This window comes from Belonocnema kinseyi, chromosome 10, assembly GCF_010883055.1.
Source record: "Belonocnema kinseyi isolate 2016_QV_RU_SX_M_011 chromosome 10, B_treatae_v1, whole genome shotgun sequence".
NCBI lineage: Eukaryota > Metazoa > Arthropoda > Insecta > Hymenoptera > Cynipidae > Belonocnema > Belonocnema kinseyi.
Window position 1 is genome coordinate 34,571,809 of NC_046666.1, and position 17,187 is coordinate 34,588,995.

The 17,187-nt window shown below is 22.4% G+C and overlaps 1 protein-coding gene across 4 annotated transcripts in view; it reads right to left on the bottom strand.

Annotated features, from left to right (window-relative positions):
- Nucleotides 1-17,187, bottom strand: part of LOC117182044 (multidrug resistance-associated protein 5-like) — an 87,813-nt gene that overhangs the window by 49,386 nt on the left and 21,240 nt on the right. For 3 of the 4 annotated variants that reach the window (XM_033375068.1, XM_033375065.1, XM_033375066.1), the window contains exons 6-10: nucleotides 14,394-14,627; nucleotides 7,647-7,820; nucleotides 6,152-6,299; nucleotides 5,941-6,089; nucleotides 2,415-2,525 (exon numbers count right to left, since the gene is read on the bottom strand). In XM_033375068.1, the coding sequence (XP_033230959.1) occupies nucleotides 2,415-2,525; nucleotides 5,941-6,089; nucleotides 6,152-6,299; nucleotides 7,647-7,820; nucleotides 14,394-14,627 (816 nt within the window). The remainder of the gene's footprint in view (nucleotides 1-2,414; nucleotides 2,526-5,940; nucleotides 6,090-6,151; nucleotides 6,300-7,646; nucleotides 7,821-14,393; nucleotides 14,628-17,187) is intronic. The other variant, XM_033375067.1, reaches the window with a different exon arrangement.

Here is a 17,187-nt window from a genome sequence, read left to right on the forward strand (position 1 = left end):
AAGGGACCATACTTAAATTATGTGCTTAAAATTTTCAAACGTATTAATTGATTTTGAACAAAAAAATGCTTTTTCTACTATAAAAATGGTTTTTCAACAAAATACTTTAATTTTCAAAAAAATAATTAAATTTTTAACATAATAGTTGAATTTTCAACCATGATGGACAAATTCCCAACAAAAAAGTGTCATAGTTTATATTTTAATCAAAAAGATTAAATTAATACCAAAACACTAAAAGAATTTTAAAACAAAAAAGACGAATTTTGAACAAATAACGATTTTTCACTCAAGAAAGAAGTAAAATTTTATCTAAATTATTGAACATTCAAGCCAAAAGATGAACTTCCTGTACAAAAATTGAATTTCCAAACCTAAAATATTATTTTTCAGCAACAAAATAATTTTCCACGAAACTGATGCATTTTTAACCAACAAAAATGGAATTTCAAACCAAGAATATTATTTTTTTTACCACAAAACGAGAATTTTCAACTAAAAAAGATGACTCTTAAAAAATGGAAAAGTTACCTTTGCATCAGAAGATGAATTTTCAATAAAAACATATTAACTTTTAACAAAATAGTAAAACTTTCAACTAAAGAGATGAATTTTCGACTAAAAATATAAATCTTTAACAACGAGAAATGATTTCTTAATAAAATTATTCAATCAAATCTTTAAAAAAAAGTTAAATACTCAAGCAAAGAAGAAGAATTTTTAATCAAATAAAGAATTTTAAACAAATAAAGATTTTTCCCTCAAGAATGATCAGTAAAATATTAATGTCCAACGAAACTTATGCATTTTTACCCAAAAAAATGAAGATCCAAACAAAAAAATTATATTTTTTTAAACAAATGGAGAATTTAAAAAAATGGAAAAGGTATATTTGCAGTTTGAAAATGAATTTAAAAAGAAGCTTATAGACTAAACAGTTGAATTTTTAACCAAAGAGGTAAATTTTCAAATAAAAATATAAATCTTCAAAAAAAAAAAAGAAGATTTCTTAACAAAGTGATTAAACCAAATCTTTCAAACAAAATAGTTGAAAACTCAAGTAACGAAAAAGAATTTTTTACCAAAAAGTTGCATGTTCATTAAAAAGATGCATTTTTTAGTAAAACACATACATTTTTAAATCAAAAAGATAGATTTTCAAAAAAAGGGTTGAATTTTCTGTAGACTTTTCACGATAAAAATATGAATTTTTAAAGAAGAAATAAGTTTCTAAGAAAAAAATTGAATTTTTCATCCAAAAAGACAAATTTTTTCAACCAAAAAGGATGAATTTTTAACAAAATAATTGAATTCTCTATCAAATAATTGCATTTTTATCCGAAAAAGATGACATTTGTGCTAAAACAGATGAATTAAAAAAAACGACACTTTTTTTTAAGTTGCACTTTCGCCCAGAAAAAAATTTTGTTCATTTTTCAATACCAGAATATAACTTTTAAGCAAAAAGTAAATTTTTTACAAAGTATTTAAATTTAAAAAAAAAATAGTTTAATTTTCAACCAAATAGTTGCATTTTTATCTAAGAAAAGATTAACTTTCTCTTAAATTAGGTGGATTTTTATTCAAACAATTTTTTTTAAGTTGCATTTTCCACCTAAAAGTTTTCAGGTTTCTTTTCAACAAAAAATATTAAATTTAAACAAAAAGTAAATGTTTTAAGAAATAGTTAAAATTTCAACAAGACAACAGAATTTTCAACCAAAAACGTATGAATTTTTAAAAAAGTCTAATTTATATTTTTTAATTAATTATAATTAATTATAATTTAATTTGCATTTTTATCAAAGAAAAATGTAATTTCTGCTCAAGCAGGTGAATTTTTAAAATCAAAAAGATAAACTATCAAAAAGATAAACTTTCAAAAAGCAAGATAAGAATTATAAACAAAAAGTAATTTTTAACCAAAAAGTATGACTTTTTAACAAGACAGTTAAATTTTCAATCTAACAGTTGCATTTTCATCAAAAAAAAAAAAAATTACTAAAACAGGTGAATTTTTATTCCAAAAAGACAAATTTAAAAAAAAAAGATTTGAATTTTTAACACATAAGACGAATTTTAAACAAAACCGTTTAATTTGCAACCAAAAAGAATGTCTTCTTAAGAAAATTGTTAAATTTTCAACAAAATAAGAAAATTTATAACTAAAAACAGCCCTGAGCTTGTTACGTAATTTAAGTAAGGTCCCTCAGTATGATTTAAAATTCTATTTAGACAGACTTTATAGAAAAATAGGGACTTCGTGTGAGAGAAATTGCATCTAAACACCATTTCCTTGTTAGTTCTACAAGTTTTTCAATTTTCCCAGAAACCGTGGACCGCAGAAATCGCTTATTATGTAAAACTATTCTACTCGATAAATAAAATCGTAAATTTGAAATTTTTTGGGAAACCTTGAATTTGCTAAAAGCAAAACGGGCAGGGATATAACTTTGTGTGCCATCTCTAATGTCGAAGAACGCCTGCGTTAAAATGATCCCAATGACGGTCAAAATGGGAAATGCCTGGAATATTGACATTTATTTAAAAAAAAATTAATTATTATAATAATTGATATCTTAGATCAGAAATTGTATCATTTCTGATTTTCTGAATGATAAATTAAGCCATTTTATTTTTTTATCCTATTTTTTCTGAAAAGGAGTAATAATTATTTTCGAAAATAAAATGCAGGATTGGCGATCGATGAATGGAAATAATAATATTAATAATTTTATAAATGTTGTCTCTTGTGAAAATATAAAATAAGACTTCAGTTCCATGAAGGCTTTTTCATATGAAGTCCTTTACTTTTTTTCCTTTCTGATAAAAATAATTATCTTAACCCTTAAAGTGCATTGTGGGTGTCAGACACCCCAATCAATTTCCAAAATCTTATAAACTATACTTAATTCGAAAAAATTGAGTAAGTGTCGCCATCTATCTTTAGTTGGAGACACTAACTGTAAGTAAAGTCGTTTAGCATACTGTGTCAAGCGTTATTCTATTAGTAGCAGCTGCTGAAAGTGGTGCTAAAAAATCGCGGGGTATCGAACACCCAGTGTGCTCTTAGTGAGTGAGAAAGTTATTTTGGAGCACATCTTTTTTTTAATTTTTATAGATTTTTGTTTACTTTCAACCATTAGTATATCATATGAAGTGAAATGACTTTTTTTCTCGATTATTTTATACTTTTTTTCTTTGTATATGGCTTATAACTTACAGCAGCGCATCATGCGAGAGCAGACTGTGGATGTGTTGATAAAATATAATTGTTAAAATACAGTTGTATATGTCTCTTTTTTCAATTTATTGTAATTTTCTAGTATTACATGTCAAAGTTTCTCAATTTCTATAATAATGAATCGCTTTAAAAACAAAAAATCTGATTCATCATTTTATCATAAAATTGACTTTTCAACTGTAAGAATAAATGTCTTTTTTGAAAGCACCTATGTTGCAATATTTCTTTATGAAAGTACACTATTTCAAAAGTAGCGTTATAAATTTTCAGTTTAAAATAATTAAAATTGCGTGAGTTATGAATTTTCAAGTAAAAAACCCATTTTTTCACTTTTTGGTTGTTTAATAATTTTTTTAACAAACTTAAAATAAATAAATGGCTATAAAATCAACTCTTATCTTATAAAAGATACCTTAATTTATATCGGATAATTTCATTGTAACAAAATATTCAATAGGGGTTAAACAATACATTATAAAATACGCTGGGGTATGGTACACCCACGATGCACTTTACCGTGATTTTTACCATGTATGCACTTTGAAGGTTAAATTTTCAGGGTTGCTACAAAATCCCAATTTTTAAATTCCCTCAATTTCCCTGACGTTTCCAGGATCGTTAAAAAAATTTCTTTTAGGTATAAAATCAACTTTAATTCCAGGAGATCAAACATTGTCATGCAAAAAAGTTTTTATAAATAATAATTTTTTTAATAAAATAATAAAAATATTTTTAAACAAAATTGAATTTTCAACTAAAGTGATGAATCCTCGATTAGAAAATTTAATTCTAAAAAAAAGTGTAATGGTTGATTAAAAACTGTTGAATTAAACAATAAAATAAGATTTTTCAACAAATTAGTTCAACTGTCAACCAAAACAAACTTATTTTCAAACCAAGAAATTGTAATACACAACAAGGGTTAAATTTTGAATCAAGAAAGATTCTTATTCAATAAAGAAAAGAAATTACATCCAAAATGCTGAATTTTCAGGCAAAAAAACGCATTTCATGCAAAAAAAGTTAAGCTTTCAACCCAAAAATATACATGTTTACCAAAAAAGTTGAATTTGGAACGCTTAATATGAATTTTATAATAGAATAACTAAATTTTCAAGCAAAAGAGACGAGTTTTCTAACAAATAAAATATATTTCAACTAAAAAATATAAATTTTTAAACTAAATTGGAAAGTTTGCATTTTCAGTTAAACAAATTATTTCTTAACTAAAAAAAAACCAAAATTTTCAAAAAATAGTTACATTTTCAACCAAAGAAATAAATTTTTCACTTTTTTAGTAAAAAAATTAATTTGCAACCAAAATAAATAAAGTTTCAGTTATAAAAAACTAATTTTAAACTAAAATGATAAATTCTTATGCAAAAAAATTAATTTTTAACCAAATATTAAAATTTTCAAATAAAAAAATTAATTTTCCACCAAAAAAAAAATAGGAGTTGAAACGTCAGAACCAAATATTGTTAAATTTGGAATCCATAAAACGATTTTTTAAAACAAAAATGACATTTTTTCAACGAAATAAATTAATTTTCAATCATAAAGATGAATCTTCAACCAAAAAATGAACTTTAAATCAAATATTGTTGAATTTGGAATCCAAAAGACGATTTTTTAAAACAAAAACCACATAAAATAAATTTTCAGTAATAAAAATTTTCACCCAAAAGATTAATTTTCTACCCAAGAAAACAAATTTTCAACAAAATACATGAATGTTAAATTAAGAAGGATATATTTTAAACGAAAACAGAATAGTTAAATTTTCAGTTCGAAAAATAAAATTTCAACTAGAATAAAAAAGAATTTACTAGCAAAGAAATTAATTTTTAAACAAAGAGATGAAATTTTAACTAATTATATCACTTTTCTACCAAAAAGACAAATTGTCAACCAAATATAAAATATTTAAAATGAAACAAAAATAAATGTTAAAAAACACGAATTTTCAAAATATAGTTATATTTTCAGTTAGAAAAATAAAATTTCAAACAGAATAAAGACAAATTTTTAACATCATATTTAGATTTTCAATTAAAGAAATTAATTTTTAAGCATGCAGATGAATTTTCAACAAATAAATGAACTTTTAACCAAATATTATTGAATTTGGAATCCAAAAGACGATTTTTTTAACAAAAATGACATTTTTTCCATAAAATAGTTAAATATTCAACCACATAAAATAAATTTTCAGTTATAGACATTTTCAATTTTCACTTAAAAGATTAATTTTCTACCCAAGAAGACAAGTTTTCAACAAAATACATGAATGTCAAACTAAAAAGGATACATTAAAAAAAAAAATAGAATATTTAAATTTTCAGTTTTGGAAAAATAAAATTTCAACTAAATTAAAAAGAATTTACAAGCAAAGAAAGTAATTTTTAAACAAAGAGATGAAATTTTAACTAATTATCTCACTTTTCTACCAAAAAGTCGAATTTTCAACCACAAATAGAATAGTTAAAATTAAACAAAAATACATTTTTAACAAAAAAACACGATGTTTCAACAAAATAATAAAATTAACTTCAACTTCAGTTTATCGAAAATTCCCTGACTTTCCCTGACTTGCTGGCGTTCCCTGACCTGTAGCAACCCTGATTTTGAAGAAAAAAAAATATACATTTTCACAATTCTCTACTAATTTAAATAAAATAATATTCTTCACTTACTTGCGCAACAGTCAAATTTTCTTCAGTCGCTAAATGAGCTAGAAAAGTAACAATAGTGGCTACAATTGAAATCGTTGGTGTCAGAGAAAGAGTCGTACTGTCGTAAAATGCGAGTTTCGAAAGCCATTTTTTCTCCTCTTGACGAATTCCTATGAACATTTTTTTTTCATTAACATCCAGAATATGAAAATATTCCTCAATAGATACTTACGGAGAATATCGCGAGTGAAGAATTTTTCCCAGGCATAGAGTTTAATAAACTTTATGCACTCTAAAATCTCGCTAATCGTCTTTATTCTAATATCCGCGACTTTTAAGCACCTGGACTTATAATATTTTGTGATGCGTGTCAGAACGAACTAAAAAATTATCAACAAATTCAATTAAATTCAATTTTAAACTGATTTTTCAAGGAAGATTTTAAGGAAAGTGACCGATTTTATCATAAAAATGAGCAGTCTGACCCTGTTCATACCACAAAAATTTATTTTTTACTTTTTTTTCTCGGAAAATGTATGCCATTTTAGTAATTTCAATCAAATATTCCAGGAAATTGCAAATTTTTTAGAAATTACTAAACTGGAGTACATTTTCTGGGTGGGGAAATGATCGGGGGAAGAAAAATCCAAGTTTTCATTATTTTAATAATTGCTGTCAACTTAGAAAAGTTATTTCTACTTTATTACAATTACAGTTGTAGTTTATTTATATTGAACGAGTATTTTAAAAAAATTATAATTTGGATTTAGAAGGAAAAAATTTATAATTTCCCTTTTCCAAGTCAAAATTCGTCACAATTTGAAAGTTCTCTCTTCTAAATTTTAGATGACGAAAGAGCTTTCCCAAGTTTTTAAACTAAAATTAGTATTTCAAAGAAGTTTTTCTGAATTATAATCTAATTTATTTTTTAATTTTCGTTGAGCATTCATCTTTTTTTAGTTGGGAATTCAAATACTTGGTTGAAAGTTAAACTCCTTTGTTAAAAATTAATTTTTTTGGTAAAAGAAGATTTATCATTTTAATTTAAAATTCATCTCTGCTTGAAAATGTAACTACTTTGTTCAAAATCAATTCATCTTTTTTTTTTTTTTTTGTAAAAATTCAACTATTTGGTTGAAAACTGATATTTTGCATTTAAAAATTGATCTATTCTAGTTCAAAATGTAACAATTTGGATAAAAAATTGTCTTTTTTAATTGAAAATTCAACCATTTCGTTAAAAATTCACATATTTTGTTAAAAAATCGATTTTTTAAGAAAATGGTCTTTTTAATTGTCAAGCATTCCAATTAAATATTCATCATTTCAGTTGAAAATTCATCTTTTAAGTTCAAAATAATATTATTGGGTTAAAATTTAAACTGTTCTGTTAGAAATTAAATTTTTTGGCTGAAAAATGAGCTGTTTAATTGAAAATTTTTTGTTTAAACATTCAATTTTTGATTAAAAATGTACTTTTTCAATTTTTTGTTGAGAAATTAATTAATTTTTGCTGAAAAAATCAATTATTCTGGCTAAATATTTACAATTTTATATGAAAACTTTTTTCGAAAAATGTAACGGTTTTTTGAGTTATTTATTTTGGTTAACTTAGTTTTTTTGTTGAAAGTAATTTTTTAACTGTCAGACTAACCCCTTTATTATGAAATCGGTCACGAATTGCAATAAATTACATAAATGATTAAAAAATTGTTTTTTAAATTTACCTGGAGTATATAAAAGAGTGCAAAAATGAACATTCCCAGAAGTGCCGTAGGACTAAGTGTCCACAAAATGTATGCGATGCCAAAAATGGTGGCTATCGGACCCCCAACAATTTGTGGACCGAAAATCATCAATTCGAATGCTTTTTGTCCATCCGAAGAAAACACATTTATGAGCTAAAATTAGAATAATCTTCTGTCATGGAATGATTAAATTCATCGGATCGTTTGATTTTTTTGAAAAATCTACCTAAAATCTTTGTGAAATAATTAAAGTATTTGTGAAATATTTTTAATCTATCTGAAATCTCTGAGAAATATTCTTAGTCTCTGTAAAATCTTATAAGGTCTTTGGGAAATCATTTTAATCTTAATGAAATATTTGAAATCTTTGTAAAATCCTTAAAATTATTAGAAAATAATTGTAATCTTTCTGAAATATTTGGAAATATTTGTTAAATTATTAATATCTTTCGGAAATTAATGTAATCTTAATGAAATATTCGAAATCTTTGCCAAATCTTTGAAATTTTAGGGAAATCATTGTAATATTTCTGAAATATTTGGGAATATTTGAAATATTTTTGAAATATTTGTTAAATTATTAATATGTTTGGGAAATCAATGTAATCTTAATGAAATATTTGCGAAATACTTGAAATATTAGTAAAATCTTCGACATTTTTGGGAAATCATTGTAATCTTTCTGAAATATTTGGGACATTTTTTAAATTTCTTCGAAATTTTTGGTAATATTTTTTAAATTATTAAAATCTTTATAATCTATCTAAAATCTTTGTGAAATATTTGAAATTGTTATGAAATCTTTATAACTATTTCCAAACATTTTAAAAATATTTTACATTTGTAAAATTAATAAAATCTTTTTGAAATCCTTGTTCACTCTTTGAAATATATCTGAAATTTTTTGTGAAACGATTGAAATCTTTTTGATATCTTTGGAAATCTTCAAAACATATTTGAAAGATTTGAAATCATTGAAAAATTTGCGAGATTTTGTTTAAATCTTTAATAATCTATACGAAATATTTAATAAATATTTTTGAAATATTTGGCAACATTTGTGAAATTATTGAAAACATTGGGAAATCATTGAAATCTATGTGCAATCTTTGAAACCTATGTAAACTTTTTGCGCAATATTTGAAATCTTTGTGAAATTTTTGGGAAATCATTGCAATATTTATGAAATTTGTATAAAACCTTTAGAAATCTTTGGGAAATATTTTTAAAATATTTTTGAAATATATGATCTTTGTGAAATTATTGCAATCTTGGGGAAATCATTGTAATCTTAATGAAATATTTGGAAATATTTGCGAAATACTTGAAATTTTTGGGAAATCATTGGAATATTTCTAAAATATTTGTTAAATTATTAATATCTTTGGGAAATTATTGTAATCATAATGAAATATTTGGGAAATACTTGAAATCTTTGTAAAATCTTTGCAACTTTTGGGAAATCATTGTAATCTTTCTGAAATATTTTGGAAATTTCTTCGAAATATTTTTTTAATTATTGAAATCTTTGGGAAATCATCAAAATCTTTCTAATCTATCTAAATTCTTTATTGAATATTTGATTCTATCTTATTTTTTTGTGAAATGATTGAAATTTTTCTGATATCTTTAGAAATGTTCGGAAAATATTCGAAATATTTTTGAAATATTTGGTAAGATTTGTGAAATTTTTATGAAATCATTAGAACTCTTTCCGAAATATTGAAAATATTTTTAAAATATTTTATATTTGTAAAATTGTTAAAATCTTTCTGAAATCTTTCGGAAATCATTAAAATCTTTGTGAAAAATTTGAAATCTTTGTAAAATCGTTGAAATATTTGTTCACTCTTAGAAATCTATCTAAAATATTCATGAAATAATTGAAATCTTTGTTAAATCATTCAAATCTATCCAAAATCTTTGAAAAACATTCAAAATCTTTGAAATCCTTAGAAAATTATTGAAATATTTGTAAAACCTTTCTGATATTTTTGGAAATCTTTGCAAAATATTTGATATATATCTTTACGAAATATTTAAAAAGTATTTTTGAAATATTTAGCAATATTTGTGAAATTATTGAAATCTTTGGGAAATCATTATAATCTTTGTGCAATCTTTGAAATCTATGTAAAATCTTTGCGCAATATTTGAAATCGTTGTGAAATTTTTTGGAAATCATTAAAATATTTTTGAAATTTTTATGAAATCTTTAGAAATCTTTCGGAAATATGTAAAAAATATTTTTGAAATATTTGATTTTTGCGAAATTATTGAAATATTTGGTAAGTCATTAAAATATTTGTGCAAACTTTAAGAAATCATTGAAAAATTTGCGAGATTTTTTTAAATCTTTAAAAATCTTGACGAAATATTTAAAAAGTATGTTTAAAATCTTTGGCAATATTTGTGAAATTATTGAAATCTTTGGGAAATCATTAAAATTATTATGAAATCTGTAGAACTCTTTCCGAAATATTTTTGAAATATTTGGTATTTGTGAAATTTGTAAAATCTTGTTGAAATCATTACGAAATCATTGAATTACTTCTTCACTCTTTGAAATCTATCCAATTTTGTTGTGAAATGATTGAAATCTTTCTGATATCTTTAGAAATCTTCGCAAAATATTTGAAATATTTCTGAATGATATAGTAATATTTGTGAAATTATTGAAATCTTTCGGAAATGATTAAAATATTTGTGCAAAATTTTAAATCTATCTAAAATCTTTGCGAATTTTTTAAAATCTTTTTGAAATCATTTAAATATTTATTATTATACATTTATTATTCAGGAAATATGTAAAAAATATTTTTGAAATATTTGATTTTTGTGAAATTATTAAAATCTTTAGTAAATCATTAAAATCTTTGTGCAAACTTTAAGAAATCATTGAAAAATTTGCGAGATTTTTTTTAAATCTTTAAAGATCTTGACGAAATATTTAAAAAGTATGTTTAAAATATTTAGCAATATTTGTAAAATTATTGAAAGCTTTGGGAAATCATTGTAATCTTAATTAAATATTTGTAAATATTGGAAATATTTTCGAAATATTTGTTAAATTATTAATATCTTTGGGAAATCATTGTAATCTTAATGAAATATTTGGGAAATAATTGAAATCTTTGTAAAATCTTTGAAATTTTTAGGAAATCATTGTAATCTTTCTGAAATATTTGCGAAATTTTTTTAATTTCTTTGAAATATTTGGTAATATTTTTTAAATTATTGAAATCTTTGGTAAATCATTGAAATTGTTATGAAATCTTTAGAACACTTTCCGAAATATTTGAAATATTTTTTAAATATTTGGTATTTGTGAAATTATTAAAATCTTTTTGAAATCCTTAAGAAGTCACTGAAATACTTGTTCACTCTTTGAAATATATCTAATTTTGTTGTGAAATGATTGAAATCTCTCTGATATCTTCGCAAAATATTCGAAATATTTTTCAAATATTTGGTAATATTTGTGAAATTGTTGAAATCTTTCGGAAATCATTAAAATATTTGTACAAAATTTGAAATCTATCTAAAATCTTTCCGAAAATTTTGTCAATCTTTGTGAAATCATTTAAATATTTATGAATTGTTTATGAAATGTTTAGATATCTTTCCACAAAATTTGAAATATTTTTCAAATATGTTATAATATTTATGAAATCATTGAAATCTTTGTGGAAGCTTTGAGAAATTATTGAAACATTATCGAGACTTTTTTTAAATCTTTAAAAATCTTTACGAAATATTTAAAAAGTATTTTCGAAATATTTAACAATATTTGTGAAATTATTGAAATCTTTGAGAAATCATTAAAATCCTTGTGAAATCTTTGAAGTGCATGTAAAATCTTTGCACAATATTCAATATCTTTGTGAAATTTTTGATAAATCATGGACATATTTGTGAAATTTGTATGGAATCTTTAGAAATCTTTGAGAAATATTTTTAAGATATTTTTGAAATATATGATTTTTGTGAAATTATTGAAATCTTTGGGAAATCATTGAAATCTTTGTGTACTCGTTCAAATTAATCTGAAATTCTTATGAAATGATCGAAATCTTTCAAATTTTGTAAATCCTTCAAAAATCATTGAAATCACTGTGAAAGGTTTCTGATATCTTTGGGAATATTTGCAAAATATTAGAAATATTTTTTTAATATTTGCTAATATTTGTGAAATTATTAAAATCTTTGTCAAATATCTTTAATATCTTTGGAAATATTTTCAAAATATTTGAAATATTTGATAATATTTGTGAAATTATTGAAATCATTGAAGTCTGTTTGAAATCTTTCAAATCTATCAGAAATCTTTATGAAATCTTTAAAATCTTTATAAAACTTTCGGTAAATCATTTAAAAATTTATACAATATTAGAGGTCTATCTAAAATCTTTCCGAATTATTTGAAATCTTTAGGAAATAATTCAAATCTCTGGAAAGTCTTTCTGCAATCTTTGGAAATTTTCGCGAAATATTAAAAATATTTTTCAAATATCTGATAATATTAATGAAACTATAAACAACTTTGTGAAATCTTTGAAATCTTTAGAAAATCATTCAAATCTTTGTGTAATTTTTGAAGTTTTTGGGAAATCATTGTAATCTTTCTGAAATATTTGCGAAATGTTTTAAATTTCTTCGAAATACTCGGTAATATTATTAAAATTATTAAAATCTTTGGGAAATCATTGAAATTGTTATGAAATCTTTAGAACTCTTTTCTACATTTTTAAAATATTTGATATTTGTGAAATTATTAAAATATTTTTGAAATCTTTGGGAAATCATTGAAATACTTGTTCACTCTTTGAAATCTATCTGATTTTTGTTGTGAAATGATTGAAATCTTTCTGATATCTTTGGAAATCTTCGCAAAATATTTGAAATATTTTTCAAATATTTTATGATATTTATGAAATCATTGAAATCTTTGTGCAAACTTTGAGAAATCATTGAAACATTTGAGAGATTTTTTTTAAATCTTTAAAAATCTTAACGAAATATTTAAAAAGTGTTTTTGAAATATTTGGCAATATTTGTGAAATTATTGAAATCATTAAAATCTTTGTGCAATCTTTAAAATCAATGTCAAATCTTTGCGAAGTATTTGAAAATTTTGTGAAATTTTTGGGAAATCATTGAATTATTTGTGAAATTTGTATAAAATCTTTAGAAATCTTTAGGAAATATTAAAAAAATATTTTTTAAACATATAATTTTTGTGAAATAAATTGAAATCTTTGGAAAACCATTAAAATCTTTGTGCAAACTTTGAGAAATCATTGAAACGTTTGCGAGATTTTTTTTACATCTTTACAAATTTTGACGAAATATTTAAAAAGTATGTTTAAAATATTTGGCAATATTTGTGAAATCATTGAAATGTTTAAAATCTTTGTACAATCATTGAAATCTATGTAAAATCTTTGCGAAATACTTGAAATTTTAGGGAATTATTAGAATATTTGTGAAATTTGTATGAAACCTTTAGAAATTATTGGGAAATATTTTAAAATATATGATTTTTGTGAAATTATTCAAATCTTTGGGAAATCATTAAAATCTTTGTGCAAACTTTGGGAAATCATTGAAACGTTTGCGAGATTTTTTTTTAATCTTTAAAAATCTTTACGAAATATTTAAAATTATTTTTGAAATATTTTTAGATATTTGTGAAATTATTGAAATCTTTGGGAAATCATTAAAATCTTTGTGCAATCTTTGAAATCTATGCAAAATCTTTGCGAAATATTTGAAATCTTTGCAACATTTTTGGGAAATCATTGAATTATTTGTGAAATTTGTATAAAATCTTTAGAAATCTTGGGAAAATATTTAAAAAATATTTTTGAAATATTTGATTTTTGTGAAATAATTGAAATCTTTGGGAAATCATTTAAATCGGTGTGCACTCTTCGAAATCGATCTGAAATTTTAATGAAATGATTAAAATCTTTGTTAAATCATTCAAATCTATCCGAAATCTTTAAAATCTTAATGACATTTTGGAGAAATCATTAAAAACTTTGTGTAATTTTTTATATCTATCTGAAATCTTTTAAATCTTTTGGAAATAATTAAAATCTTTAAAAAATTTTGCGAAATATTACAAATATTTTTGAATATCTGATAATATTAGTGAAATTATTGAAATCTTTGTGAAATCATTTAAATCTTTTTGAAATCTCTCTGATACGTTTAGAAATCTTTTCAAAATATTTGAAACATTTGGTAATATTTGTGAAATTATTAAAATATTTGGGAAATCATAAAATATTTTGAAAATCTTTCTGAAATCTTTGGAAATCTTTGCGAAATATTAAAAATATCTGATAATATTTGTGAAATTATTTAAATCTTTGTAAAACTTTATAAATATATCCGAAATTTGTGCTAAATATTTGACGTCTTTAGGAAATTATTCAAATCTTTTTGCAATTTTTGAAATCTATCGGAAATATTTATGAAATAATTGAAGCTTTTGTGAAATCTTTAAAAAATCATTGAAATCTTTTTGGGATATTTTTATAATCTATCTGTAAGAAATTTCGGAAATCTTTGTGAACGAAATATTTTTGAAATATTTAGTAATATTTATGAAATCTTTGGAAAATCATTAAAATCTTTGGCAATATGAGTTTTATATCTAGAAAAAAAGGCTCCGCCGTTGTCGCCTTATTCAGTTTTAGAAAAATAGTTTCATCTCACCTCTCCAGTGCTTTTGTTTCCAAGACTATTCAAGCCAATAATTTTTTTATACAACAAAGCTAAACATGCGGATTTCAGTCTTCTAGCAGTTGTTATATTCAGAGTCCAACTCCAATTGATAAATGTTAATCGACCAAGTTCGCATAAAATCAGAAGGAAAGCCCATTTTATTCCATATAATGAAGAATCCTCAGTCTCTTGAATATATTCCAATACTTTTCGCATCAGTATTGCCTGTAAACAATGTTTTTATTATAATTTACTCGGGATGGCCTATTTAATCGAAGAAAAAAATTCCCGAAATTTTCCCGGGTCAACAGAATTTTGTACAGTTCAGAAATTTTAGATTCAAACGCTCATTAATTTATACGTACGGAATGGACGCTTTAAAAAAGTTTCTGGTTAAAAATATTGATCAATAAAGAATGAATTAATAAATTTGTAAATGTTCAAAATTATATAATTTGAATCAATTTCTGTGAAAACATTAGAAATTGAACTATATCATTTTTTTTAAATAAACATTTTTTATCATATAAGTTAAATTATTTTTATTCTAAGTCTTTGATAAAATAAAAGTATTTTACTATATTTATTAGTTTTTGTTTCATTATTTAACAATTTCTTAATAGTTTAGATCTTCGAAACCCTAATTTAAAAAAAAATTTTTAATTATTTTTTAGTATTTTCAAAACTTCTAAATATCTCTCAAACTTACTCGATTTTTTCGAAAATTTGTAATCTTGATATATTGAAAATTTTTGCTTTACATTATTTTATATTCTTTTTTTAAAATTAGGAAATTATTGAAAATTTGTATAATTTGAAATTCTTATAATGCTTCTGTTTTGAAATCTTCAAAAATCCTTTTTTTCTTTGATATTTTTTCAAATCTTTTCAAATTTTAAACTATTAAAAAAACAAATATTTTTAAAAAAAAGTTAATTATGAAATTACATTTTTTCAAAATGGGTATAATTACAAGGAGATAATTTTAATTAGATTTTTTTGTTATACTAAATTCTTTACTGTGTCTATGGAAAGACTAAAAAAATTAATTTATTTTCAAATTCCCAAAAAAACCGCAATTTAAAAAAATTGGTTTGTGGACTGACACTTTAATTTATTTATTTCTCTTGTTCATTTTAACAGTTTTAAATTGAAAACTCGAATTTCTAGAGTTAAAAATTAAATTTCCACGAGTTGAAAATTTAATTCTCTTCAATTTTCAGTTATTCAATTTTCAGCTGCCTTAGTTTAAAACAAATTCAATAATTTAATTTTTAAATGTTAAAAATTGAAGAAAATTGATCATTGAATTTTTAACAGAAAATTAAATTTTTCTATTTTTAAAAGTTGTATATTCGATTTGGAAAAATTAAATTTTCAGTTTTCTTAAATTTAAAATAATTTAATTGTACATTTACAATTTTTTTAAATGTCAGTTTCTATTGTTAAGTCAATTTTCTTAAATTTTCAACTATTTAACTTCCAGTTTTCTTTGATTTAAAACAATTGAATTTCAACAATTGAATTTTCAATGTACCTGAAATTCTAAACCTTCAAATGAACGAAATATTTTATCTAATTCTATTTTATCCATAATAATTGTTTCAACTACATTTTAAAATATGCATTATAATTTTCTTTTAGTAAATATATTATTTCAAATATAAATTAATAAGCATTTAAGCCATTTTCATAGTTTAAAAAGTAATCAGTAAAAAAATTCGTTCATTTAAACATTTAGAACCTTAAGCACATGAATTTTCAGTTATCTTCAATTTAAAGAAATTGAATTTTTAAATATTAAAAATTGAATAAAACTGATCAATGAAGTTTTAGGAGTAGAAAATTTAATTGTTTTCTACTTTCAATAGTTAAAAATTAAATTCATCTACAGTTGTTCTTAAATATGAAATAATAGAATTGTATCCATATGAAAATTAATGTTAATTTCTCCTTAATTTAAAACATATTAATTTTCAAAATAAAGAAAAATTGAATTTTCAAATGGTAAGAATTCAACTGTTGAAAATTAAAGAAATCTGATAAATGAATTTTCAAATTATAATAATTCAACTCTTAAAAAATTGAAGAAAACTGATCACTGAATTTTTAACAGTAAAAAATTAAGTTTTTTCTACTATCAATAGTTTCAATCTTCAATTAAAAGAACTGAATTTTTAGTTCTCATCATGAAAAAAAATTAATTTTCAGTTTTTTCGAATTTAAAAAAATTGAATTTTCAAATCTTAAAAATTGGATTTTCCACCGTTGATAATTGAATTACCCATTTTCTTCCATTTGGAAAAGTTGAAAATTAAATTAACATTTTTCTTAAATTTTCAACAACTTAATTCTGAGTTTTCTTTAATTTGCAAGAAAATGTAAAACCTTAGGAAACACATTAGAAGCTTCCATTCCATAAAAAAATAGTTTATTTTTTTAATAGGCAAATATAAAGTTTCAAAAAAGTAGTGGAACTTTTAACCAAGCGATTGAACTTTCAAAAAAAAAAACATGAATTCTCCACGAAAAATAAAATAACAATTAATTTATTTATTAGTACTTAAATAGAATTTTCAACGAAATGATTGAATTTTTAACCAAACAGTTAAGTTTGAATCCAAGAATACTCATTTTTAACAAGAAAAAAATCAATTTCAACCACGTAATTATTGAATTTTTTACGAAGGAGATGAATTTAAAAAAAATACAAGAATTTTCAACAACAAAAAAATGGAATAGGTTAATTTTAATTTTGAAACAAGTTTTAAAAAATAATAATTTT